The sequence below is a fragment of the Zootoca vivipara genome, chromosome 3, assembly GCF_963506605.1.
Source record: "Zootoca vivipara chromosome 3, rZooViv1.1, whole genome shotgun sequence".
In the NCBI taxonomy this organism is placed as follows: Eukaryota; Metazoa; Chordata; class Lepidosauria; order Squamata; family Lacertidae; genus Zootoca; species Zootoca vivipara.
This window is the reverse complement of record NC_083278.1, coordinates 100,850,916-100,876,543: the sequence shown is the minus strand read 5'-3', so window position 1 is coordinate 100,876,543 and position 25,628 is coordinate 100,850,916. Positions and strand designations below refer to the sequence as shown.

Here is a 25,628-nt window from a genome sequence, read left to right as displayed (position 1 = left end):
TAAGGAGGATTTAAACAGTATTATTTATTACCATTTTTATTATTATTTACGGATGCATTTTCAGGCTGCTTTTTGGGTGTAACCCACACAAGGCAACTTGCTTTCCCCAACTTACTTCCAGTGTTTGGACTTTAGCTCCCCTTGGCTCCAGCCAGTTCAGGTCAGGGATGATGGGAGCTGTAGTTGACTCGATCACTGTCTGTGTACTTTGGACAGCGGTTAATGTCCAAGAGTGTTCAAAGAATCTGTGTGAGCACCCAAATACCACCTGCATTACTAGTATAACGTTGTGGTGTGTTTTCACGCCCTCTTGGATGTGTCTGCTCAATTTATGGAATGATTCCCTATCCCTCAACAGAATAGCTTAAACTCATAAGAACGAGACGCTGTAATATTATTGCCTCTAATTTGACCCAGGTTCCCCATCTGTGGGTCTAGTGTTCTATTTCCTCGTCAAGGAAGCAGACACTTTTCCAGTTTACTTTACAGGGCACATTTTCATTAGGCCTAAAGAAGGGGTAGCTAGCATGGTGCCCAGAGTTGTAATCTAGCAACATCGGGAGCGCACCACTTTGGCTTGTACAGTATATAGCAAAATAACAGTGACCAATCCTGCCTGCCTGCAAGTCCTTGCCCGAGAAACAGACTTCCTTGTCTAGGAAATAGATGAGACACATAAAGAAAAGTGGGAGGGATAAGGAAAGACAATGGAGAAAATTGTTGTTGTTGTTAATTTGTACACCGCCGCCCTATAACTGTAGATCTCACAACATAAAATCACAATATAAAGTTATTCTGTGCCTTTCTTCTTAGAAACCATCCCTCCAGTTGTTTTTGCATTAGGGTATGTAGACATCTTTTGCTTGCGTATCCTTTGGTTGTGAGCTAACGCATTTGTAGCACCACTGTTTCAGCTACTGTAAAAAATTGTGTATAAAATACCACTCCTGGGAGGGAATGAATTAACAGTGCTTTGAGGAAGAAGAATGTAACTCAGTTTGTTAGCCAGGCAAGGAGTCGACATTATTTGCTTGTGGTTTTCGTTTTGTTCTGGTTTTTGCTTCAGACGAGCTCCTCAAAGCCCCTGCTCCCTCTCTCCCCAACAGCACCGTCAAGACACTTCACTGCTCATGGGCAAAAATGTTAAAACTGTGCAGTGGCTTTGTCATGTCAAATATGTAGCATGGAGGTGGACTGAGACCACCAAACTGTTACTAAATCACTTCTTTTGCAAGGCGCCCCAAGCTATCTGGATGATAAGATGGTATTCGTACTGAAACATCTGCATTGTATGCCAGAGATGCCGAGGTGAAAAGTGTGTGTATGAGATTCGCTTTGCCACCTGGCTCCTCCCCTCCCCTCCAGCCATGAAATTTTACATGGGTTTCCTGCATGACAGCACAATATGCTGTTGTCATGCCAGATGTTGCAATCGTGTTTTATTCCTAATTGATGACCTAAAAGGTTTTGCCTCAGCTTCGCAGGAGGAATCTTCAGGTTATGTTTCCTCAATAAACTGAAACAGCCTCGTGTAGAAGTCAAAACACTGTATCACTCTTATTTCTTTTTAATTTAAAAAGAAGCATGGTCTGACTTCACAAGATTCACTTCACACCTCCAGCCTTCAGATGTCTTGTTTTGACAACACTATTTTAAAGATTATGAATGTGCTTTGATGTTTGTCCCGGCTGACCTTTAAAAGAAACTTTTTAAACAGAATCTCTAGCCTCATCATCATCATACTTATTTTTAACTCCTTATATTTTTCTGTTGGAAAGAAAAATCCAATATCTGTGAATGAAAGCATTATTCAAGATTAGTATAAGCGTTTAAAAAGAAATGAGTCTCTTACTTTGCTCCCAAAAATTGATATAGAAGTCAGTTAATTTTAATGTGTTGTAAAATAATTCTACTCGACACTTTAATATTTTGTTAGAATATTTCAAAACGTGTATAATAACTATTAATGTTATTCTTTCCCAGGGAAATAATCCTTGTGGTGTAAATCCTGTTAGTCTGTGGCAAGTAACAACAACATAGAATCTTGTTGTGTCATGAAGACGAACAAATATATCAGCTTTTGTGGAACCATGTCCCTCTGGGGATGTTCAGAAGCAGTGTGGTACAGTGGTTAGCATGTCAGAATAGTACTAGGTGTACCCAGTTTCGAATCTGTACTCCTCTATGAAGCTCTCTGGTTCATCTTGCACCAGTCACAGTAATAATAATAATAATAATAATAATAATAATAATAATAATAATAATAAATTTATTTATACCCTGCCCATCTGGCTGGGTTTCCCCAGCCACTGTAGGTGGCTTCCAACAAAATATTAAAATACAATGGTCTGTTAAACATTAAAAGCTTCCCTAAACAGGGCTGCCTTCAGATGTCTTCTAAAAGTCTGGTAGATGTTTTTCTCTTTGACATCTGCTGGGAGGGCGTTCCACAGGGCAGGTGCCACTACCCAGAAGGCCCTCTGCCTAGTTCCCTGTAACTTTGCTTCTCGCAGCGAGGGAACCGCCAGAAGGCCCTCGGTGCTGGACTCTTCTTCTCTGTGTGTTCAATTTGCGTGTGGCATAGTGGGTTGAGAAGCTGGGCCACCAACCCCAAACTTTGTGGCAGACTCCCAAGGGTCTGAAAAGGGGTCATCTATGTGTGTATAACTCTGTGCATGTAGGTCAGGGTCAAGGCTATCCTGGCCCATGATTTTGTGAAGAAAGGTACTCTCTTGACCTAATCTAACTCACGGAATTGTTGTGAGGGATTTGTCAAAGAGGATTAGTTCTGTTCACAGTGGGTAAGACTGTCGGTGGCTAGGAGCCATGCCTGCTATGTTCTTTCTCTACTGCCAGAGGCAGTACCCTGTTTCTCTGAAAATAAGACGGAGTCATAAAATAAGCCATAGCAGGATTTTTAAGCATTCAAGGAATATTAGCCATACCCCGAAAATAAGACATAGTGATAGGCGCAGCAGCAATACCAGCTGCGGCAGAAGGAGGAGGAAAAAAATAAGACATCCCCTGAAAATAAGCCATAGTATGGTTTTTTTTAAAGGAAAAATAAATATAAGTCGGGGTCTTATTTTCGGAGAAACATGGTATTCCTCTGAACGCTGGTTGCTGGAAATCATGAGGGAAGAGAGGGCAATTGCGCTCATGCTCAGCTTGCAGGCTCCCATAGGCATGTGGTTGGCCATTGTGAGAAGGGTATACTGGGCTACATGGGCCAATGGCGCCATTCAGCAGGGCTGTTCTAATGTTCCTATTCGCCATTGCTGGCTTTCAAGAATGTCAGTGGTTGGCAGCAGAAGCTGAGATTGGAAAACAGCTGTGCTTTGCTTTGTACCAGCTTGTAACTGAAATAATTCTGCGTGGTTATATTTGCTGGTCGTAATGTTTAATGAAAAGAATAAAAATCTTTTTAAAAAAAGAAAAAAAGACAATAAATGGAAAAGTATTAATTGATGGCAGCAGAGGGTGGTGCCAAGGAAAACACCCCTCTGTTTGCCATTTTTTAAACTCAGAGAAAAATAAAGTGTTGGCTACCGAAGGGGGATTCAAACTTTGCTGTTAATTTTTACGTCCGAGTATTATGGCACTTTACATTATTTGATGTTAGGCATATATCGTGTCTGTTAGAATCAGTCTTGTATTTTATTTGTGCAGTTTTATTTTAATTTTTATTGGCTGCTCTGATCACACCTCATGTAAAGGTGGGCTGCACTTCAAATAAATATGTGGGTCTCTGAATATACACAGATAAATTCGTTCTACGCTGTGTTTGCAACTGGGCTTTCCCAGCTTCTTCCTGTCTTCCTCTTCCTTTTAAAAACAAAAGCAAAGCAAAACCGTCTACTCCAACCCTTTGTTACCTCTTCACCCATTCTTCTTTGGTAAAATGATACCGTCTTTTAAAGACTGTTCTTGATCTCTTACCACTGGAGCTCCAATTGGTAATTATATGTGTGATTATTATAGGAGAGCATTTCTCTCCTAAGCTGTACTGCTTGCACTGATTAACCTTTTGTGTTTTTGACAAGAAAGGCATATGTGAAAGCCTTTGAATTCACAAGTTCTCTGTTATAGAAGCTGGCGGATCAGGTGTCACCCGTGTGGTTCTTTCTAAGCCAAGCCTGCGAGCTGCCATTGTCGGTGTATGTTAAAACTTGTAATAAAGGATGTGAAAACTTGTGCGTGACCGAGCGGTGAACTTAACCTTAACTATGCGTCTTTATCGGAAGGTGGGGATGTAGACCTGTGAATGCGGCTCTCCGCGGTGTGTGTAGGTGCGTGCCTTTGTGTTGTGGTACTGGAGAAATCTCACGTAAACAATTATGTATTGGATTTGTTCTCTTGTCTTGAAGCATCAGTTTCTATCAAAATGCCTGCGACCCTTTCAGAGCAGCGTGTTTTTAATTGCGTGTTAAGGTAAAAACCACTGTTTTCTGAAACTCTGTTGTAGCTAATACTCATGAGATAGGATAAGTGCCTTGTATAGCCATTCTGCATTTGTTGATCTTCTAGTGGCTACAATTTAGAGCATGGGTAGGCAAACTAAGGCTCGGGGGCCGGATCCGGCCCAATCCACTTCTAAATCTGGCCCGCGGACGGTCCGGGAATCAGCGTGTTTTTACATGAGTAGAAAGTGTGCTTTTATTTAAAATGCATCTCTGGATAATTTGTGGGGTATAGGAATTCGTTCATCCCCCCCTTCAAAATATAGTCCGACCCCCCAGAAGGTCTGCTGACCCCTGATTTCGAGCTTCTTGCCTGTTAACGTCCAGCAACCTACCTTCACTGTACTCTTTTCAGGCCCTGCTAAAAACACTTTTGTTTAGAGAAGCCTACTCAGATACATATAATGTTTTCATCTGTTTTTAGCTTATCATTATTTTGATTATTATTTGATTTTTTTTAATAGTTGCTTTTAACAGTTTTTTTAAAAACTGATTTTATTGCTTTATTCTTTTTGTAAAACCACTTTGAGGGGATTTGCAAACAAACGGTATATGAATTGCATGAAATACTTACATGCATGCATGCATACAATTTCTAGGGTTGGTTGCTTTCATAAAACGCTGCTACTTTTTTCCCTGGCCAAGTTTCTGTTCCAATTGACAGGAGTTTCAGGGTCTTGGACTGAGAACCTTTGGTTCTGTGTGCAGCCGAGCTGTCAGTAAAGGTAAAGGTACCCTTGACCGTAAGGTCCAGTCGCGGACGACTCTGGGGTTGTGGTGTTCATCTTGCTCTATAGGCCGAGGGAGCCGGCGTTTGTCCACAGGCAATTTTTCTGGGTCATGTGTCCAGCATGACTAAGCCACTTCTGGCGAAACCAGAGCAAATATTCCAATTTCAGTTTCTCATTTTTCCAAACCTATGTCCATTCCTCCACGTTTCCACATCATTGTGCACTATCTTCTTTTTTTTAAGTCTTTGTGGAAATTCACCAGCATTTTGGTGCAAATGTATCCTAATACACACAGTTTGTTTGTAGTTTTCACCAATGCAGGCACACTTTTAACCTAGTATTTTTGTACATAATTGCTTGGCTGGAGAACTGGATTGCAAAATTCAGTGAAGTGTGAACTTCAAAGAACGGCTGTGTTTTGGTTTGCATACCTCTTTCGGAATCTGTGCGTTAGGTAAGCTCGCCTTTGAGTACAAACCGAATCAAATTTCTCCCCCATACCCAGCTATCAGAAATGAATTTTGGAACATTCCAGAATATTGAAAAGTATCACGAACGGGACCCACTCAGTGGAGACATAAACAAGAACTTGAAAGGCTTGGGCAGGAAAACGCATGCAGCAGATTGTTACTTGCAATACAGAATCAAAATTGAGACCGCAGGGCCCAAAAGCTGACATGGACACTTCCTGGTATAGCATGCCAGGTGTACCAATACACTGCAAACACCTTCTTGGAGGGACATAATCTCAGGCTTCAGAATAGCACTACCCACCTGAGTTGGCTGTTCGACCTTGCTGGACAGGAAGGAATCATAGAATCATAGAATCATAGAGTTGGAAGAGACCACACGAGCCATCCAGTCCAACCCCCTGCCAAGCAGGAAACACCATCAAAGCATTCCTGACAGATGGCTGCCAAGCCTCTGCTTAAAGACCTCCAAAGAAGGAGACTCCACCACACTCCTTGGTAGCAAATTCCACTGCCGAACAGCTCTTACTGTCAGGAAGTTCTTCCTAATGTTTAGGTGGAATCTTCTTTCTTGTAGCTTGAATCCATTGCTCCGTGTCCGCTTCTCTGGAGCAGCAGAAAACAACCTTTCTCCCTCCTCTATACGACATCCTTTTATATATTTGAACATGGCTATCATATCACCCCTTAACCTTCTCTTTTCCAGGCTAAACATACCCAGCTCCCTAAGCCGTTCCTCATAAGGCATCGTTTCCAGGCCTTTGACCATTTTGGTTGCCCTCCTCTGGACATGTTCCAGCTTGTCAGTATCCTTCTTGAACTGTTGTGCCCAGAACTGGACACAGTATTCCAGGTGAGGTCTGACCAGAGCAGAATACAGTGGTACTATTACTTCCCTTGATCTAGATCAGGCATCCCCCAAACTGCGGCCCTCCAGATGTTTTGGCCTACAACTCCCATAATCCCTAGCTAACAGGACCAGTGGTCAGGGAAGATGGGAATTGTAGTCCAAAACATCTGGAGGGCCGAAGTTTGGGGATGCCTAATCTAGATGCTATACTATTGATGCAGCCCAGAATTGCTTTGGCTTTTTTAGCTGCTGCATGTCTTCCTGTTTGGTGTGTTGCCTTGCTGAAGCAGTGAAGTCTTTCTGCCTCTTGTGTCTTCCTATGCAGTCCTCAACCTTGACTGTGATGGGCAGGGCCGGATTTAGGTTTGATGAGACCCTCAGCTACTGAAGGTAATGGGGCCCTTTATATGTCCAGCTGTCCTTTGCAAACAACAAATTATTGCTGTTTTTTGTGTGTTGAATATATGCCATATGGTAATTTAATGGACCTAATAGGTATCTAAAGCCTTTTGCACATGACAAAATATGTATTTTATCAAAGTAATTATTGAACTGAAATACAATTAAGAAAAAGTATGTTAATAGTGGGGCCCTAAGCGACATCTTTTTTAGCTTATACGCAAATCTGGCACTGGTGATTGGCAGCTATGACATGTAGAATCTTTTGCTGATGGGTAATTAGGCTTTGGGAGTGATTGAACGGTCCTGTTGCGCCAAAAAAGCATTACCCACAATGACTGATTGGAAAGATGGAAGGCTAGAACCAGGAATTGTCCAGAGATTCAGTTGCCTGTTCCCTCTGTGTGTGGATGCTTTGGACAAAATTGAGCCTTTAATTACTCATAGTACCGTGTTTCTCATATTATAAGACACGTCTTATATTTATTTTTTCCTCAAAAAAACACACTATGGCTTATTTTCAAGGGATGTCTTATTTTTTTCCTCCTCCTCCTCCCGCAGCCAGCATTGCTGCTGCGCCTATCACTATGTCTTATTTTCGGGGTATGGCTTATATTCCTTGAATGCTTAAAAATCCTGCTATGGCTTATTTTATGGGTATGTCTTAAAATATGAGAAACAGGGTACACAGTTTGAGAATTGACAGAATGAGCAGTGCAGCTCATTCAACGCGCTTTGAAGGGGCTATAGCTCTGTGCTAGAGCACATGCTTTTCACAGGTTCAAGTCCCAGTTATCTCCAGGTAGGGCTGAAATAAGGCGTCTCTCTGAAACCATGTGGAGTTCTACAGTCAGTGTAGAAAATATTGGACTACACTCACCAGGGGTCTCAGTATAAGGCAACTTCCTATCTATTAACACAAATTATCGAAACAAAGGCCTGCAACTTCCTGGCTTTGGGATTTTCCACCCCAAAATGCAATAAATAAAAGATTTAAAAGTTCAGCTTTTAAAACCCTCCATTGATATTATTAGTGTGGGCTATGAAAAAGCCAAATGGCTATGTGTGATCAGGGTGCAGAGCCAAGGGAAAAATTCATTCTGTCCCCAGAAGACCACTGATCTAGCAGAGCAATCCAGCTGGCAGAGGTGGAGGGAGGCCAATTTATGGAGTAACAGTTTTAATCTTTTGGTGACTCTTCAGAGCAGTGGCACACTGAGGGCCAGGGCTGTCTCATGCGTGTCGGGCGCCCTGGCGCTGTGGTGTGGAGATCGTTCCGGCACCCCCGTCCTGGTGGGTGGGCACAGTGCGCAGCATGGCTTCCGCGCGCCGCTCCCCTGCCAGCCCGGTGCCCTGCCGCCCCGTGCCACCCAGCCTACCCCTAGAGCTGGCCCTGCTGAGGGCTGGAATCTGAAATCTCCATTGTCAGCAGTGAAATCTTGATCCTGCTCAAAATATACTTCCTCTTAATTGGACAACTCTGTATGAGTGTGTATCTATCTATCTTCCTCAATCTATGTTGAGATTCCAGCATTACAGGGGGGTTGGACTGGATAATCCTCGGAGGCCCTTCCAACTCTACAATTCCATGATTCTGTGATCTATATTAGTCAACTAAAAGTGTTTAATTGGCTTGGCCATCTGTTAGCTTTTGCAGCTCTAATAATAAAACAAATAATGTTTGTTCTCTACAGAATTGCAACATATTTAGATAGAGATATATAGACCGTTTTGAGAAAACATTGTTCTTGGGTTACTATTTGATGAGAAATGAGTTGAGATATTGGTTACAGTGATATCACTGTATTGTCATTTGAGGACATGCCCAGGAGTGTGTGCATACTTTTGTGTGCTTGAACAAACACTATGCAAATTCATCAGTATAAACTATCCAAGACAAGCAACAACAATGTAATAGGAAGATTGGACCAGGCACACAGTGTCAGATATCTAGTTGCAGTTGATGCATAAGCTTAGTGAATATTAGTGCAATGTATGTGACATGGGTGGCGCTGTGGTCTAAACCACAGAGCCTAGGGCTTGCTGATCAGAAGATCGCCTGTTCGAATCCCCACGACTGGGTGAGCTCCCGTTGCTCGATCCCAGCTCCTGCCAACCTCGCAGTTCGAAAGCTCGCCAAAGTGTAAGTAAATAAATAGGGAAGGTAAATGGTGATTCCATGCACTGCTCTGGTTCACCAGAAACGGCTTTGTCATGCTGGCCACATGGCCTGGAAGCTGTATGCCGGCTCCCTCGGCCAGTAATGCGAGATGAGCACCGCAACCCCAGAGTCGTCCACAACTGGACCTAATGGTCAGGGGTCCCTTTACCTTTATCTTTATGTGACCAAAGTAACTGATGACTATAGTATAAGAGAGCATATATGATGCATGATAACGTTTATGTTTTGAAACACTGCACTGAAAACACCCCTTTCAACTCAGATGTATAAATTTTGTACATGTTGTCTCACTTAAGATATGTAGCTAGAATATTTGTAAAATTATAACTTTGGATACTTCCACAGAACAGGGCAGCTACAATTGAAATTCATATTTCTTAAAATGTTCACTTAACAAAATTAATCTATCCACAGCATCCATTAATTGATTAATTCTACTGAATGAAAAATAGACTTTTGTTTATTTCTTTATTTAAAGATTTATAAACGGCTTCCTAGGAAATATTTCCAAAGTGGTGTACAGCAGACTGACAAAATACTAACAGTGTTCTTTAAAAAATAGAGAGAGAAAAGTGAACAACTGATTAAGAGGGCCACACATCACAGTAATCTGATATTTTGTGTTCTGATTGTCTGAATTACTAAATTACCCAGATTTCCAGCTCAAAATGTGGTGTAAAATAATTTTTGTTAACTATTTATGTAATTTGCCTAAGCTAATTATATGTTTGCTTCAAAAGTTGGTTAACGGTGTGTTTGTGTTGATATCAGATTCCGGAGGCATGTAGGGTCCTTTTACTTAATCTGTTACTTGCATTTTTTAAAAGTAGACCCAGAAAATGTTTACATGATGGGATTAGTTTCTAGAGGTTCTTTGATGAAAACGTACTACATATTTTTACAATAAAATGGCCTTTTCTCATGTGAAACACCCACCCCACCCCCGGTATCCTGTAACTTTATTTTTCATGTGCCAAAGAACAGAATGAAAGTTACCAACATTGGACAGGCACAACGAAATGTACTTACTTAGTCCTACATTTCAGAGGACACCATTCTTATTCTTATTTTTTGCTCTTTTCTCTCTCCTCCCCCCCCCCCCGCCAGTTTCCATTGCGAGACGAGTACAGGACCCATTAGCTGAGCTAGTGAAAATTGAGCCCAAACACATTGGAGTTGGAATGTACCAGGTAAGGAAGGCAGTGCAGTTCATTTTAATCTAAGTCTAATCCAACCTGATATGAAGGAACACTGAAACAGTGCTTGGTAATTAAGTGTCAACTACTTATATGTCTGCTTTAAAAGATTTGTGGAATGGTAATAAATATTTATAAGTCCTGGTGCAGGTTTTTTCTTTAAAAATGCCCTGGCTTTAACGATTGCGACTGAGACTTAGCGATGGCTGCAGCCAGATTTATTGTCTATTAAAAACATCAGATCAGGCTGGTAACCTGATCTGCAAAGCCTTCTCTCTTTCACATTGCTACAACAATGGGTTGGGTTTTTTTTAGTTTTTGTTTAAGCCCTCTTGGGAAAACGCTATAAGATATTGATTCTCCACTCAGAGGCTATTGGCCTATATCCTTGCCTATGACATTTCTTCAGCTATTTGATCCGGGAGCCTTTATTCCCCATACCTTTAAAATTAATTAAATATGAAGTGGAAACATTTTAATGATTAAAAAATACATTTGAGCAAATGCGTATATGTTAGCATATGGTGGAAATTTCCAGTGTTTTTGAAATTGGCAGTGGTGTAACTAGTATCTGGCCATGAACATGTAATCTGTTGAAATGAAAAGCAGTTTTGAAAACTCTAAATCTGGTGGGTTTTTGCCCCCTTCATTGGCTGGGGAGGGGGGGCACACCGTCCAATGTAGTGTGGAAAGTGGCATGGGGGCTGCAGGAAGAAACACTGGAAATAGTATTTCCTTCTTTTACAGTAGCGTTAGTGGTCACCTTCGGTGGTTCAAAAGCAGAAGAGCAGCTGTGGTTTTTAGCCACAATACTAAACAACAAAAATTCTATCAACTTTGTTTGTGGGTGCTAGGTTATACTACGCCTTCAAAAATGTCCAGACTTCAGGAAGTGAATCTCATATTTGCTAGATCCTTCTCACCAAGCTGACACTGTTAAGGAGGCAGTTCGTCAAACTTAGAGATCTCCTAAATATTTGGGAGTCAGGTGCACTGATTGTTCGTTGCATAAAATCTATACACCGCTTGATTGTAAACGCAGAAAAACAAAACCCTCAAAGCAGTTTACAAAAAGATAAAACAATAATATCAAGGCGGGATCACAACCATACTTTAAAGCATACAAAAGTCAAAATACAACAACAACAACAATAATAATACTATTAATTACCAGATGCTTGGAACCCACATGGCTTCTATTGATGCATGTTCTGATCACTGCTGTTTCTCCACAGAGCTAGAAAAAAGCAAACGTCTCGTGCTTATTGTATCAGAGAGCACAAATTAAAACATTTCAAAAATGAATTGTGTCCAAGCACATTTTTTATAAGTGAGTTTACAAACCAAACATTGGAGGGGAGCCTTGGTGGTTGGTTTTTTTTTAAATAAATAAATAAATCTTGGTCTCAATTCATGATCAAAATAATTTGGCAGCATTTCTAGTGAGGGCATATAAATCAAAGGAGTGGAGGGGCCTCACATATGTGATCTGTTGTTGCTGCCACTAGATCAAACATTGGCATGAGCCCCCTTGAGAACACTGTCTGGTGTTTTAAAGGCTATACAGGCCTGCTGAGAAGACCAGGTACCGAAATTAATACTCCGGCGTGGGCGAGATGACAAGTGTGTCTTGCTGGTTCCTCCCTGCTCCTCCAGTGACAGCAGAGAGTAGACAATACCTTTAGGTAGACAAAACCTCTTGTCAGAAGTTTTTAAGTGAAAATACCACCCCAGAAGGTATATAAGATGCATGCTCAGTGATGTAAAGGAATTCTGAATCACCAGAGCATTCAGTGCCACTTAGGGAGACAAATTGTTCAACTTGTGTGTCAAAAGTGTTATTATCCTTTGGCAACAGAACAAGTCTAAGGGAGCAGGTTAAATTTTTGTGACTTTTCTTCCTTTAAGCCTACATAGTTGTTTGTTTTCAGCTGAACAGCTGAAGGAAGAGGAGGAAGATTAAGTCCACCCAGGGGTAAAAGTAAACATGCTTGGCTGATAGTTGCTCTGTGGTAGCAAAGTGCCAGCATTACTCCAGTTCAATGGAGGGTTGAGACTTCTGTGAGGTGGGGTCACAGCGCAGTCTTCTGCTACCTAGCCCAGAATTTCTTATGTTACAGAGGCCCTCATGTTTCTTTAGAGCAGAAAGAGTAGCCCTGTACTGGATCCTTTGCCACAAATTTAACATTAGTAAAAAAATCTGCACCATTTTGACGTTGCAGATTTTATTGACCATCCATATTTGCGAACACAGGTTGTTGTTGTTGTTGTTGTTGTTTTTATTTAAAAAAAAAGCCCTTTCAGTAATAAATTCCTCCTTGTTCTACACTCTGAAATCTTCTCTCCTTAACACATTTGGGAAATTAACATCCTTTAAGCATATGAGAGATAATGTGTATAGTTTTTCAAGCCCCCAGAAGGGAAGCCTACTTGGTTCCAGATGTAACTGCAGCATTTTGTGTCAAATAAAATCTGCGAATAATGCTTTTATATGTAGGCTCCTTAAGGGAAAACAGTTGAACTAATTTCTCCCCCTAGTTTCCATGTATTGCTCCAGGGTCCTGATCAAAGAAGGATTTTATAAAGTATAATTGGAATACCTAATGTGAAGTTTAAATACAATGCGGCCAGCGCCATGCCTTTTCCTTTGCCCTCGTTCTGGCCTTCCCCTCTTCCCTTGGTGGATTAATGTGTAGCGGGGTTTTCCCTTCCACCCCCTTTCCAAACATTTTGTTCTGGGGCCTTTTCCATTCCAAAATGAAACTGGATATTTTACAGTCAAGCTTTTTGGTATCTTAAAAAAAAAATCAAAAAAATCAAGATTGACAGAAAGGGGCTAGAGACCATTTTCTTAAAATAACCTATTGGAAGTTAAGGGAACGCTGTTTCATGAAGGGTCGCTTCCCTTTTAATTGACAGTGGGTGATTTCCTTTAATAATCTCACGTGTCCTGTCGGTATTGCTGTCATATGAATCTAGGCTGGGTTTTAAAGTTTTTGCACCTAATTCTTTCGACATTTAGTGCCATGAATAGGCCCATTAAATTGTAGCAGGGTCTTCTCAGTTGGATCCCATTGGGAAGCCAGCAGTTCTTCGCTGCTGGCAAGCAGAGTGGATGTTTTTCTGTCTGCTCTCGGTATGCAGTTTTTATGCTTGGGCCAAGCCCAATGATCAGTGTGTACGCAGTCAGGCTTTGTTGAAAGGGAATATCACGATCCTCTCGTGATACGTTGTGGGACTGACTGCATAACATCACTCATGGTTAAGTGAATTGCACTTTAGCAGCTGTTCAAAAAGGTTCTGTCACGCAAGTCATGACCCTCTTAAGAATGCACACTGGTGTAAGGAACTTATGGCACTACAGAATGAGAAGCCTATATCAGAAGACACTTCTATGTTTTTGATTTATGTGGGCTTTGGGTTCTCCCGCCTTTGGAATGCGACAGGTGGTTTCTGAAGAGAGGGCCTTTTCTGTGTTGGCAACCTGGCTTTGAAACTCCTTGCCTTGGAAAATTTCCATTGAAAGAAAATGGAAACTCCTGAACACCCATCATTTTTAATTATGGAGAGCACATATGTTTATTACATCATATCAGTTTCAATGGGTTTCACTTCAAATGTTTTCAACTTCAATAAATACAAATCTGAGATAAGATGGTTCTTTCAAAAACTAAAAGTACAGCTTTCCATGTTTGAGGAAGTTTTAACAAACACACACACTTTTCACACAAAATTGTCGAAATTTTAGTATCAGTGAATAGGAATCTATTAGGAGGTTATGAATTTTCCAACCTTTAGAGATTTCCACACAATATGGCAGCTTTTCAAGGTTAGATGCTTCTCTCTAAAGTGCCATATACTAAAAATCTTGTGCTTTAAGGATCAAAGGGAGAAGTGTATGTTTATTCCACATACACAAACCCATAGATATGATATTCCATGTCTTCCATTTTTACAACTTACTGCTGTTTCACACATGAATGCAAAGATGTACAGTACATAGATTCCCTGTGTTTACTTCAATAGTACTGATAGAAACTATGTTTATAGATGTGTTTTTCCACTTAGTGCTTAGAAATGTATATGTGAGTAGGACTGCAGGGTATTTCAGGTACAATAGAAGGCTGGTGTCTTGAGACAGTTGCTTGCAAAAAGTGATTTTGAGGGATGATGTGCCGCTGAGTGATTTTTAAACCTCTGAGGTGTGATTATGTCATAACAACTATAACTTCTGGACTTGCTTTATTACTTTTATTAAAACAAATATGTATGAAGGGACTTTGTATTTTTTTCGTGTGTGTGATGAGGGAAATGAGGTGGTTAATTTATGAGGTGAACAGAACTTCCAGAGAGCAGAGTGCCATTTGCTTAGATGTGCTTAAACCACACATTTTGCAGGGAAACAATTGTTCAGTGGTCTGATTTGTGGGGTTTTGCTGTCAACGTTAAACTGTGCAGTTCCTCCCCCTTCCAAACGGCTATTTTACATTTTTGCCCCTTTGTCCCAAAGTAATTGGTCTTCTGCCTTTTAACAAAGTGGCATTATATCAAATCATAATATTAGAGGGGGCCTTGGTGGTCACCCAGTCTTAACACCCTCCTCCTCAGTGCAGGATGCAACTCCAGCATCTATGAAATGACCATCAAACTACTGCTTAACTCAGGCTTCCTCAACCTCGGCCCTCCAGATGTTTTGAGACTACAATTCCCATCATCCCTGATCACTGGTCCTGCTAGCTAGGGATCATGGGAGTTGTAGGCCAAAAACATGTGGAGGGCCAAGGCTGAGGAAGCCTGGTTTAACTACTTCAGTGAATATATGATAAAGGTTATATATGAGGTTTGTGTATTTTGGTTACAAGGTATTTCTTAATCAGTCTACTTGTCCTTACATTGAATATAATATACATGCTTACATGAACATTTTGAGAACATTTATAATCGTAACTGGAATCACTAGTGAATACTAAAAAAAATAATATGTAGGAAGGAGCAGGATCCCAAATACCTACTTAGACTCAACTAAAGCAATGGGCAAATATGGTCTATGTCACCTTTGATTGTATTTACCCATAACTCTATTCTGTTTCCACATTAATCCACAGGTGGTTGTTGTTGTTGTTTTTTTAAAAGGTAGCTTAGAATACAGATTTAGGGTGCAATGCTTTGGTTTTTGGGAGGATGTCCCAGGGGCAATAGAGCAGATGAGAACTACCCCTCTGGTGTCAAGTGACAGAGTTCTGAATCTGGAAAGGTTGATCTGATGTCAGTCAGAGCCTCCTTCTCCATAGATGACAGTGCCCCAAATTAGCAGAGAGTCTCTTGTTCCATTTACGCAATGATTTACACTTGTGCAACAGAACTTATCCCCACTCCTCCTCTCATATGTTTCCTAAATCTTTTATTGGGGTTGCCCCAACCACCATGTTTTCAGTATGGTTTGCAGATATGGAATGTGCTATGGGCTCATTCCTCCTCTCTCATACATATAACCATTCTTGCCTTTTATATATGACCTAGACCAGGCATCCCCAAACTACGGCCCGGGGGCCGGATGCGGCCCAATTGGCCTCCCAATCCGGCCCGCGAAAGGTCTGGGGATCGGCATGGTCATTATGCACTTTTTAAAAAAAATCCCAGTGAGAGCCATTTTACCCCCCTGCATCGCCTCTTCCTCGCCGCCAGGAGCCTGCGCCTGTCCTGAGCGCAGCAGCAGCGCCAAGGAAGGGAAGCATGGCACGGGCTCCTCCTGGGCGCCGCCTGTGGCCGCTCCTCCTCACGCTGCTCCTCCACACAGGCCCTTCTTAGCCATAGGCTAGTGGCGCAGCGTCTATCTCCTTCTCCGAGGACTCCGCGCCGCACCTCCTTCTCCTTTCCCCCGTGCTGGGTTCCGCTCAGTCGAGCTTCACCCACCAGCGCGCGCACAGCTCTTGCTGGTCCCGCGGTGCGTGCGCTGATGGCGAAGCTTGACTGAGCGGAACCCAGGGCTGGGGAAAGAAAAAGGAGGCGCGGTGCGGAGTCCTCGAAGAAGAGAGACGCAGCGCAGCTTCTCAGCCCGGAGGAGAAACCTTCCCTCCTCCGCAGCTCGCTTTAAAGCAGCGAAGCTGGGCAGGAGCCGGGCTGCTCGTTCCTCCCCGCCCCTTTGCTGCCTCCCCCAACTGCGGCTCCTGTGCCTGCGCTTGCGAGAGGCAGCAGCAGGACAGGAGCCTTTTCGGGCTTGCAAGAGCAGGCAGAGGAGCCCAGGGGGTGCCCAGGAAGGTGGTGGGAAAAAGCGGCGCTGCGCCTTTAAGAGGCTCTGAACGGCGCTCCTGGCTCGCCCCGCCTGCCTCCGCTTGGCTGCTTCCGCTTGCTCAGCTGCTTCAGTCGGCTCCTCAGCCCCAGAGCCGAGTCCAAAAGGCAGCTCCACTGACTTTTCTCCTCCTGGCTCCGCAGCCCTGGGCAGCAACTGACAAAGGAGACCTGCCTAATCTGCCCTAGGACCCCAAAATATCAATCTCCTGCTTTTTGTGTGTTTTTTCATCCCGGTGTTTATCTCATTCATCTCTTAAGGCAGCTGGGTCTCCCCCCTCTCTCAGTGCCAGGCTAAGAGCTCAGTTACTTTGCAGTAAGTTCAATGGGAATCAGGTAGGGCTGCCCATGAAACGTGGCTAAAGCCATTTGTCTCTTCCAATGTTTTTTTATGATGATGAAATTCAGTTTTAAACTTTCAGATACAAAGTTCCCTCTTCCCCTCTCCAGACGCCAAAGACCAGTACCGTTATAGTTTTTTGCCATCTGTTTTTAGAGCAATACTGTATTATAAAGAATTAATGGTGTCACTTTGGACTGCTTTGAATGAATGTGGCAGCATCTCCCTCCCTGACCCCACACCCCCAGTCTTCGCTCAGTGAAGGCAGCATCTCCCTCCTTGACCCTACACCCGAGGGAGAGGTGTGCCCGTGGGGGGCTGAGCCGCCTCTTAACAACTCTGGAAAATGGAGTCTCTGTCCCTCCGGACTCTCTCTCTCTGCTGCCCACCCTGAGAGAAACATGGGGTGGGGTGGGGCGCAGCAGGGGTCCTTGCGCCCCAAAAAAATATAGTCCGGCCCAGCACAGGGTCTGGGGGCGGTAGACCGGCCCCCGGCTGAAAAAGTTTGGGGACCCCTGACCTAGATCATTTTGGGGAGGGGTATGCGCAAGGGGAGGATGGTGGAGAATTCCATTGCGCAAGCTCAAATCCTTGCGCTAATGGAATTAGGGCATCGGGTACTGCGCTTGGAGACTCCCTTTGTGATGGCGACGGTTCCTTTGACAACCTGGCCCAGTGAATGTTGGCATTCTGATGTTGGTAGGGCGAAAAAGGGGACATCCCAGATGGCAGGTTGGATCCAGAGCTGTCCCTGACATTCCTCTAAATGAGGGGGGGGGGAAATAAAATTCGACACACTTCTGAGCATGTCTAAGTCTTTCCATCCCATTGTTTCTAGTGAGAAAGAAAATAAAGCATAAGGTTTTTAATAATAATAATAATAATAATAATAATAATAATAATAATAATAATAAAAGGTTTCTTAAGGACAGAAGTTGAGAGAAGAACACAAAGCAAGAGATTGGATTTTACTTTAATATTTCCAATCCATGTTAGGATTGCAATGCTAAAAACAATGTTCTGCCTCCCTAATTGGAGGCGGTGTGCTTCTGAATACCACTTGCTGGAAACCACGGTAAACACACTGTGCTCAGGTCCTGCTTGCAGGCTTCCCATAAGCATTAGGCTGGTCACTGTGAGAACAGGATGCTTAACTAGAGGGATCTAGGCTCTCTGCACATTCTTAATACAGAATTTGCTACTTTAGCTGCGAGCATCTCTTGCATCCATGCACCAAATGCCCTGCTCCAGTAATCTGCTTCATCCCTTCTTATACACTGCTGGGCTATACAAACTAGATGGGCCTTTGGCCTGGTCCAGTATGACTCTCTTATGTTCCTATGCATTCAAATAGCCGATAATCTGGTTTCAACATTCAAATAAGTGTGAAATCTGGTAGACTGTTAAGTTCTGATACATGCACCAGTCCAACATTACATATAGGAATTACATTATACGTAGGAATTTTGAAAGTTAGAATTTGTCAAGCATCCCTCCCTACTCATATAAAAGGGCTTGTCTTGTGCTTAGCTTGGTACATTTTTTTTCTGTATCTTTTTCAACAGCTGACCCCCAAGTCATATTAAAATCTGTTTCTTTCCTTTCATTCAACAGCGTAACACTGTTGCTTTTCTATCTCTTTATAATTGGTTGTAAATAATTTTTTTTGCTGTAGTGTCTGTTTTTCTACGATTGTACAATTCTTTTAAAAAAAAATGTTCCAGAAGCAGAAAATCAACTCTGAGGCCCATTGGACTCCTAGAACTAGCTGAACATTTATTTTGATACTGGCTGAGGTTCTTAAAATCCTTGAAACTTTTGCGGAGCTGTATAATTTAGCATGAAAAAGTTACCAAGATTATTTTTAAAACTTCTTTAATCTTTTTGTTTCTCTACTGTTCCCAATTTTAATCAATATTCCGCTTCATCCTGTGACTTTAGCAACATAGTGTTATCTGTCATGCAGTCAATATTTTTTAAAAAAGATTGTGTTCTTCTCTTTTCTGTTTTCTATAACCAATATATATATAAAGCATGCATGTTGGTTGTGTTTTACAATTTCATACTTTCTAGATTTTACCCATCTAACAGCTTTTTTGCAACTAGTCCCCCCCTCAAGACAACACTCTGGTTATAGAAACTAATATCTTGTTTTATTATACAGTGATTATTATCTTTGACCTTTATTTTTGGATCACCAACAAAAATATACACTTTTTTCTATGTCAGTCATTGTCTAAAATTTCATCTATGTTCTGCTTTCCATTACATGCCATGAATTATATGAAATTAAATTAATCGCTACTCTAAACAAAAATTAAATGTGCCGTAATCCAGAGTTACGTTGTTTGCTTTTACAACTGTAAGTCATAAGTAATTAATTTTCCTTGGAAAATTAATTCACTTACCATTCCCAGTAGCATCATATGTTGACACAGGATTATAGATAGTTTAATGTTTTTCTTCAGCAAGTGGGCCTCAACTTTGGAAGACCTTAAATCAAAACAAATTCAAATTTACTCAACTGCATACATTCAGGGTTATTTAAGATGAATGTTGCCTTTATTGCTGTCATCCAGATGATGATTCTAAAACTGCATTCAAAGTTGCAAAATTATATGCCTGCGGACAGTTTGCCAATTTCTTCTTTTTGTTTTGTTTCACATTTCCTCCAATGTTAAGTTCAACCAAGGTTGACCACTACAAGACTAAACAAGGAAACTCACCAAAACTTCAGTCTCAGGATTTTTGAGAAGTGTGATAAAAACTTAAATGTTTGGCTTGTTTTGGAGGGGATTTGTGTTAAGCTGGCAGAGGTATGTCCATTTTGTATTATATGTTGGACCCAAAGGCTTCCTTCCTTTCATAGAAAGACCTTCCTGTGTTGAAAGAAGATGCCTTCTGTTGGAAGAAGGTAGCCCCTGAATCTAACCCATTGCCTGTGTTTTTCATTGGTTTCCCCCGCCCCCCACGTGCTGCCATTCTAATACTGTGGGTTATAAAAGTAAATTGAGCAAGTAATTCTGGAAAAGAGCCTTTTAAATGAATGAATAATAAATTCAAATAAATGAATGATTTAAATCAGGCATAGGCAAACTCAGCCTTCCAGATGTTTTGGGACTACAACTCCCATCACCCCTAGGTAACAGAACCAGTGGTCAGGGATAATGGGAGTTGTAGTCCCAAAACATCTGGAGGGCTGAATTTGCCTGTGCCTGATCTGAATCATTCCAACAATGAATGTCAGTGACTCCAATAAGAACTATTTCAGAGCTCACAAGGGGAACAGCTTGTATATACTTACCATACAGAATTAACACGATATCTATACAAATGTATATGATGGACCTCAGGCCTTATGCTAACTAGCAGTTTTTTTTCCTTTCGTATCACATTAACTTGACAATGAGATTCCAGGCTGCATACAACAAAGTAGTTCTGTTAGCACAATAATTGCTGTTTGTGCAGTGGGACTTCACATTTCTTCCCTTGTTGGTATGATACTGTGTTTTAGAGATCTGTACATGCATGCATGCACACACACACACACACACAATCATGTGATCATCATGTGATCATGATCTGTGCATGCATGCACACACACAATCATGTGATTTTCATATAATCATCTTTAGCTGTCCCTTGGGATCCCTTCCAACTCAACATTCCAAGATTTTATGTTGTGAATCACATGAGCAAAAGTTTCCAATCCCATGGCTTAACAGAAAAGCCAGAAAGATGCAACTGATAATAACATGCTGAAAATCAATTTATTATCCAAATGACAAATGCAGCAGCCTTTGACAATATGCCAACAAATAACTAGGAACTCTAAATATGATTCTCTTGAAAGGATTTAGCATCATGACAATAAAGCCAGATTGTGTCGTAATATGTTATTGCACTGATCAAACACCACTTCGTGATTGGACTGAATTTGGTTGAATACAACTTGAGGCTCAATGCAGACGCCATGTTTTCAGTATGGTTTGCAGATATGGAATGTGCTGTGGGCTCATTCCTCCTCTCTCATACATATAACCATACTTGCCTTTTATATATGGCACAGAGTTATTCAATCAGGATTGCCTCCAAATCATGATTTGAAAATATGATTCAGTTGCATTTGCAAACCATAGTTTGGAGCAATCCTGAACCAGTCTGAAGACTCTTCTAGTCCAGCGTCTTGCTCTCAAGATGGCCAGTCAGAAGCCCACAATGCCCATGGGAAGCCCGTAACAACCTGAGTTGCACAGCACTTTTCCCGTATATGATTCTGAGCAGCTACTTTCGATGGTGAAAACGCAACACAGCCATCATGGCTAGCAGCCATTGATACAGCCTTTACCTCCATGATTTTGTTTAATCCTCTTTTAAAGCTGTCTAAGTCAGTGGTCAGCATGGTCTCTTGTAGAAGTGAATTCCTTTGTTTAACTATGTGTTTTGCTTTCAGTACAATATTAGCAAGAACCAATCTGATTCAGTACAATATTAGCAAGAACCATCTGATTAGGACAGGCATCCCCAAACTGCGGCCCTCCAGATGTTTTGGCCTACAACTCCCATGATCCCTAGCTAATAGGACCAGTGGTCGGGGAAGATGGGAATTGTAGTCCAAAACATCTGGAGGGACGAAGTTTGGGGATGCCTGGATTAGGAGGTAAAGGCAAACTGTGATGATAGCAGAGCATGGAAGGGAGTAGGAGGTCTCTGTCTCTGTAAAAAAACTTAAGTGACTTGTAAACAGTTTCCGCCCTCCCTTCCACACAGGTGGGTGGGGTTTGTGGCACCAAGCGGGGCTTACCTGGCTGGGTGCCACCCACCTGCTTAGGTTGGCCTTTGACCCGCCAACCAAGAAATAAAATGAAAGGTTTTTGCTAAAGGTCCCCTGAGTTAATTATTCCATGTGATCAGAAGAAGTGGTTACTTACGAGCCTGGTTAATATAAAAGGCTCCTATAATGGGGTTAGTTATACACAATACAGTGTGGTAGGCTTTTTGACCTTTAGTGTCCATTAAAATATATATTTTAGGAGGGTGTATATTAAGACCTACATTAAATATACACCCCGAGGCCATAATACTTTTTTTTCTTTTTTAAAGAAATAGCCAGGCTTTATGATGCTACTGTTTTGTTAAAGCTCTCCTCCCAGTTTATTGAATCTTGATTGCCAGTGTAAGGATTTTGTGCCGTAACAGTAAAATTTTATACTGGAATGAAATTGGTTTTTTTTTTTTGCCTCCGCCCCTCTCCGCCCCAAATGAATAAATAGCAAGACCTTGATTACTAACCCCCTGCATTCATGCAAAACGCAACCACCAATTCACAAAGGCACATTTATAACTTAAGCCTTGGCTTGTTTGAACTGTAACACTGCCGCCACTGGAGTTTCACCTCGGAGACTTAAATAAATATAAATAAACTAAAGTAATAAACACTATATGTTTTATGGAGCTGTGTGAACCTGAAAGAGATTTCTCCAGGCTAACAACCTCTTGGCAAACTCAAAGAAAAAGAAAGAAAGAAAAATAATTTGATTCACTTGCATCTTGAGGTCCCGGGCAACCAGCTAGCATGAATGGTGAAAATAAAGGCCTTGCACTACTTTTAGTAATGTTCTGAGCTTATAGAAATACTCCGTGAATAATCATTTTGAGAGTAATGCATAATACGTTGATAATATGGAAGTCTAAAAGCACGGCAGAAAGAGCAGATGGTGATACAGCACATACATTACAGCAAATATATCTAGGCTAGCCTGATGAGTGTATGAAGTTTGGAAAACAGGATTGGCGTAGGCAGAGTGTGGTGGCAGTAGATGTTGGGAAGCGAGGGAAAGGAGTGAAGTTCTGGAGGACAAAACTTCCTGTGCATCAGTGACTGCCCTGTGGCCCCTCATTGAGTTTGTGGCCCTCAACTGCGCTGTCTTGTCCTAGGGTTGAAGTAAGATTCAAAGTGCTGTTTGTACCTGGATTTTTTTGGGAGGGGGATGATGATGATGATGAGTTTGGATTTGATATATCACTACCCAAAGGAGTCTCAAAGCGGCTAACATTCTCCTTTCCCTTCCTCTCCCACAACAAACGCTCTGTGAGGTGAGTGGGGCTGAGAGACTTCAGAGAAGTGTGACTAGCCCAAGGTCACCCAGCAGCTGCATGTGGAGGAGCGGAGACGCGAACCCGGTTCCCCAGATTACGAGTCTACCGCTCTTAACCACTACACCACACTGGCTCTCTAACATCTACAGGCAGAAACACGTCTTGAGGTGTCTTTGCTGAATAAAAATTATTTCAGCCAACTCAAAGAAGGCTTGCAACATGAATTTGCTGGATGTGCAGTAAAAAGCGAACTGAAACAAATTTCTCTCCTGTCCCCAGTCATGGCTGGACAAAATACTGTCTGCTGGATTTGGGGGCGGGGGGGGGGCTTGAGCAGGTTAAGGAAGGCCCCTGGAAACCAATTTATGAGCTTCATATTCCAGGTGATGGCATCGCTCCTGTGAGTGACTTTAATGCCTCAGTACCTGTAGAAATCTGGTGTGTGTATAAATTGCTTCCCTCTGAATCACTGAGTTGCAATGGACATCTAATTTAAAGCCTCAAACCTCGTTATTTTTGACAATCTGACGTGATATACAAGATTTCAGCCATGTTGGGTTTTTTTAGCCAAATTATTTTTCAGGCACTGAAAAAAAAACCTGAATATAAAGATTCTATGGCTGGCTTGGAGAAACAAATTCAGCTGCACTTGGGACTTTGTAGACTGATCTAAACCCCCAAAAGAGAAGGAAATAGTGTTTTAAAAAAATCTCCCTGTTTTAAAGATGGTAGTGGCTACTTGATTCTTTGTGTTTCCCTGGCAGTACTGTTACAGTATAATTCTTTTTGATTTAATAAACGTGACTTGCACCTTAAGATTATATCCCTGTTCCTCTTCTAATTTTTTTCATAAACTTCTTAATAATCTTCATAACAATACTTTTAATAATAGGTAATAATAATAATAGATTATAATAATAAAGCTATTACACATGGCATTCATCTGCATTCCCTGTTCATAATAATAATAATAATAATAATAATAATAATAATAATAATAATAATAATGCCTGGCATTTATATAGCACTTCCAAGTGTTCAAATACTTCACACTCATTTTTCTGGGTGTAAACCTTACAGAAATCCTTGGAGTCACAAGATGGCTAACCATTGGCCCTCCAGATGTTGCTGGACTACAATTCCCATCATCCCTAACCATTGGCCAGACTTACTGAGGCTGGTTGGAGTCCAACAATGCCTATCGGAGGACCACCGGCTAATCACCTATACTTTAAAAAAAAAGTCCATATCTTTTTTGCAGGTCGCGGAGGGACTGTCGAGTCTGAGAGAGAGACTAGATTACCTATGGGTACTTAGGCTGCAGTTCTATACCTCGAATCATAGAACTGTAGCATTGGAAGGGACCCTGAGGATCATCTAGTCCAACCCCCTTCAGTGCAGGAATAATCAGCTGTCCCATACAGGGATTGAACTTGCAATCTTGGCATTATCAGCACCATGCTCAACCAGCTGGGCTATCCAGACCAATATGTCTACTCAGAAGTGACTGTATTGAAGGGGCTTACTCCCAGGTTAAGTTAAATGGGGCTTACACCCAGGTAAGTATATTCATGGCAGAGGCAAGATTTGAACCAGGAAATTTCTGGGTCACAGCTTCATATGTTAGCCGCTAATTTACACCATCTCTCTCTGTGCTCAAAACCCCCGTTGTTCATGGGGCATTTTGTGACGGGGAAATTCATTAGCGCGAAGAGGTTTCTGAGCACTGGGCACAGTCCTGCGCCTAAGATTTCAGAGTAAAACTGCAGACTGGAAGGAAAGTAAGACCTTTTTCTGCTTCTCCATTTCCAGCTACTCTCTGAAGACTGGAGAAGAGACCGTCTTAAGAATATTAGGGGGGTGAAGGACTAGACTGTGTGAAAGATAAACGTAATATTTTAGCTGCAGTGCGTTCATTTTCAGCTTTGTATTCGTGCTATAAAAATGCATGCCTAGACATTCCGTTGTTGCGCCCCTAGCCTAGGGTTAAGGTTCCATTTAGCTCCTAGCCTTCATATCACAGTTTCTAACACTGCTCTGTGTCTCTCTCTTTGTGAACAGGGTTTCTTTTTTCTTTTCAATTATTACGTTCAACAGTAAACTCAAACTCACAGTTCTCCCATGGATTTTTAAATAGGATTTTAGGGTTTTATTTATTTATTTATTTATTTGGTTATTCCAAACAAGTAGAAAAGAGAGGGGGGGCTTTATAATAGATAAAAATCAGGTTTTTTATGGAACGACACAGATTTGCAAACCAAAATGCATTTTGGACTGCAAGGCAGCGATTTGGCAATCACTTCTGAAATAAACAATGGGGCTGTAAACTCCCGATAGAAGGAAAACTCAGAAGAAAAATGAACAAATAGCGTACAGTGTCCATTAATGTAAATGTTTGCCTCTGCATGGGCCACCAAGAAGTCTGCAGTGATTGACAGCCATCCTGGTTGGGTATTTCCCCCCCCCTTTTCTGCGGCAGCACCGAAGTCAGTCAAAGTATATAGACAAAGCTAAGTGAATACCAGTTTCCCCAGTACAGGGGCTATTTTTTTAGGAAGTCTAACTGAAACCAGATGTTTAGCCTAGACTTAGAGTTCCTTGCTGCCAAGCATC

At 41.7% G+C, this 25,628-nt stretch overlaps 1 protein-coding gene across 4 annotated transcripts in view; it reads left to right on the top strand.

Annotated features, from left to right (window-relative positions):
* Positions 1-25,628, top strand: part of SRBD1 (S1 RNA binding domain 1) — a 188,435-nt gene that overhangs the window by 95,500 nt on the left and 67,307 nt on the right. For 2 of the 4 annotated variants that reach the window (XM_035111184.2, XM_060273045.1), the window contains exon 16: positions 10,200-10,282. In XM_035111184.2, coding sequence (XP_034967075.1) covers positions 10,200-10,282 — 83 coding nt within the window. Of the gene's footprint in view, positions 1-6,836; positions 6,902-10,199; positions 10,303-25,628 lie in introns of those variants that run through there. The other 2 variants (XR_009557389.1, XM_060273046.1) reach the window with 2 other exon arrangements.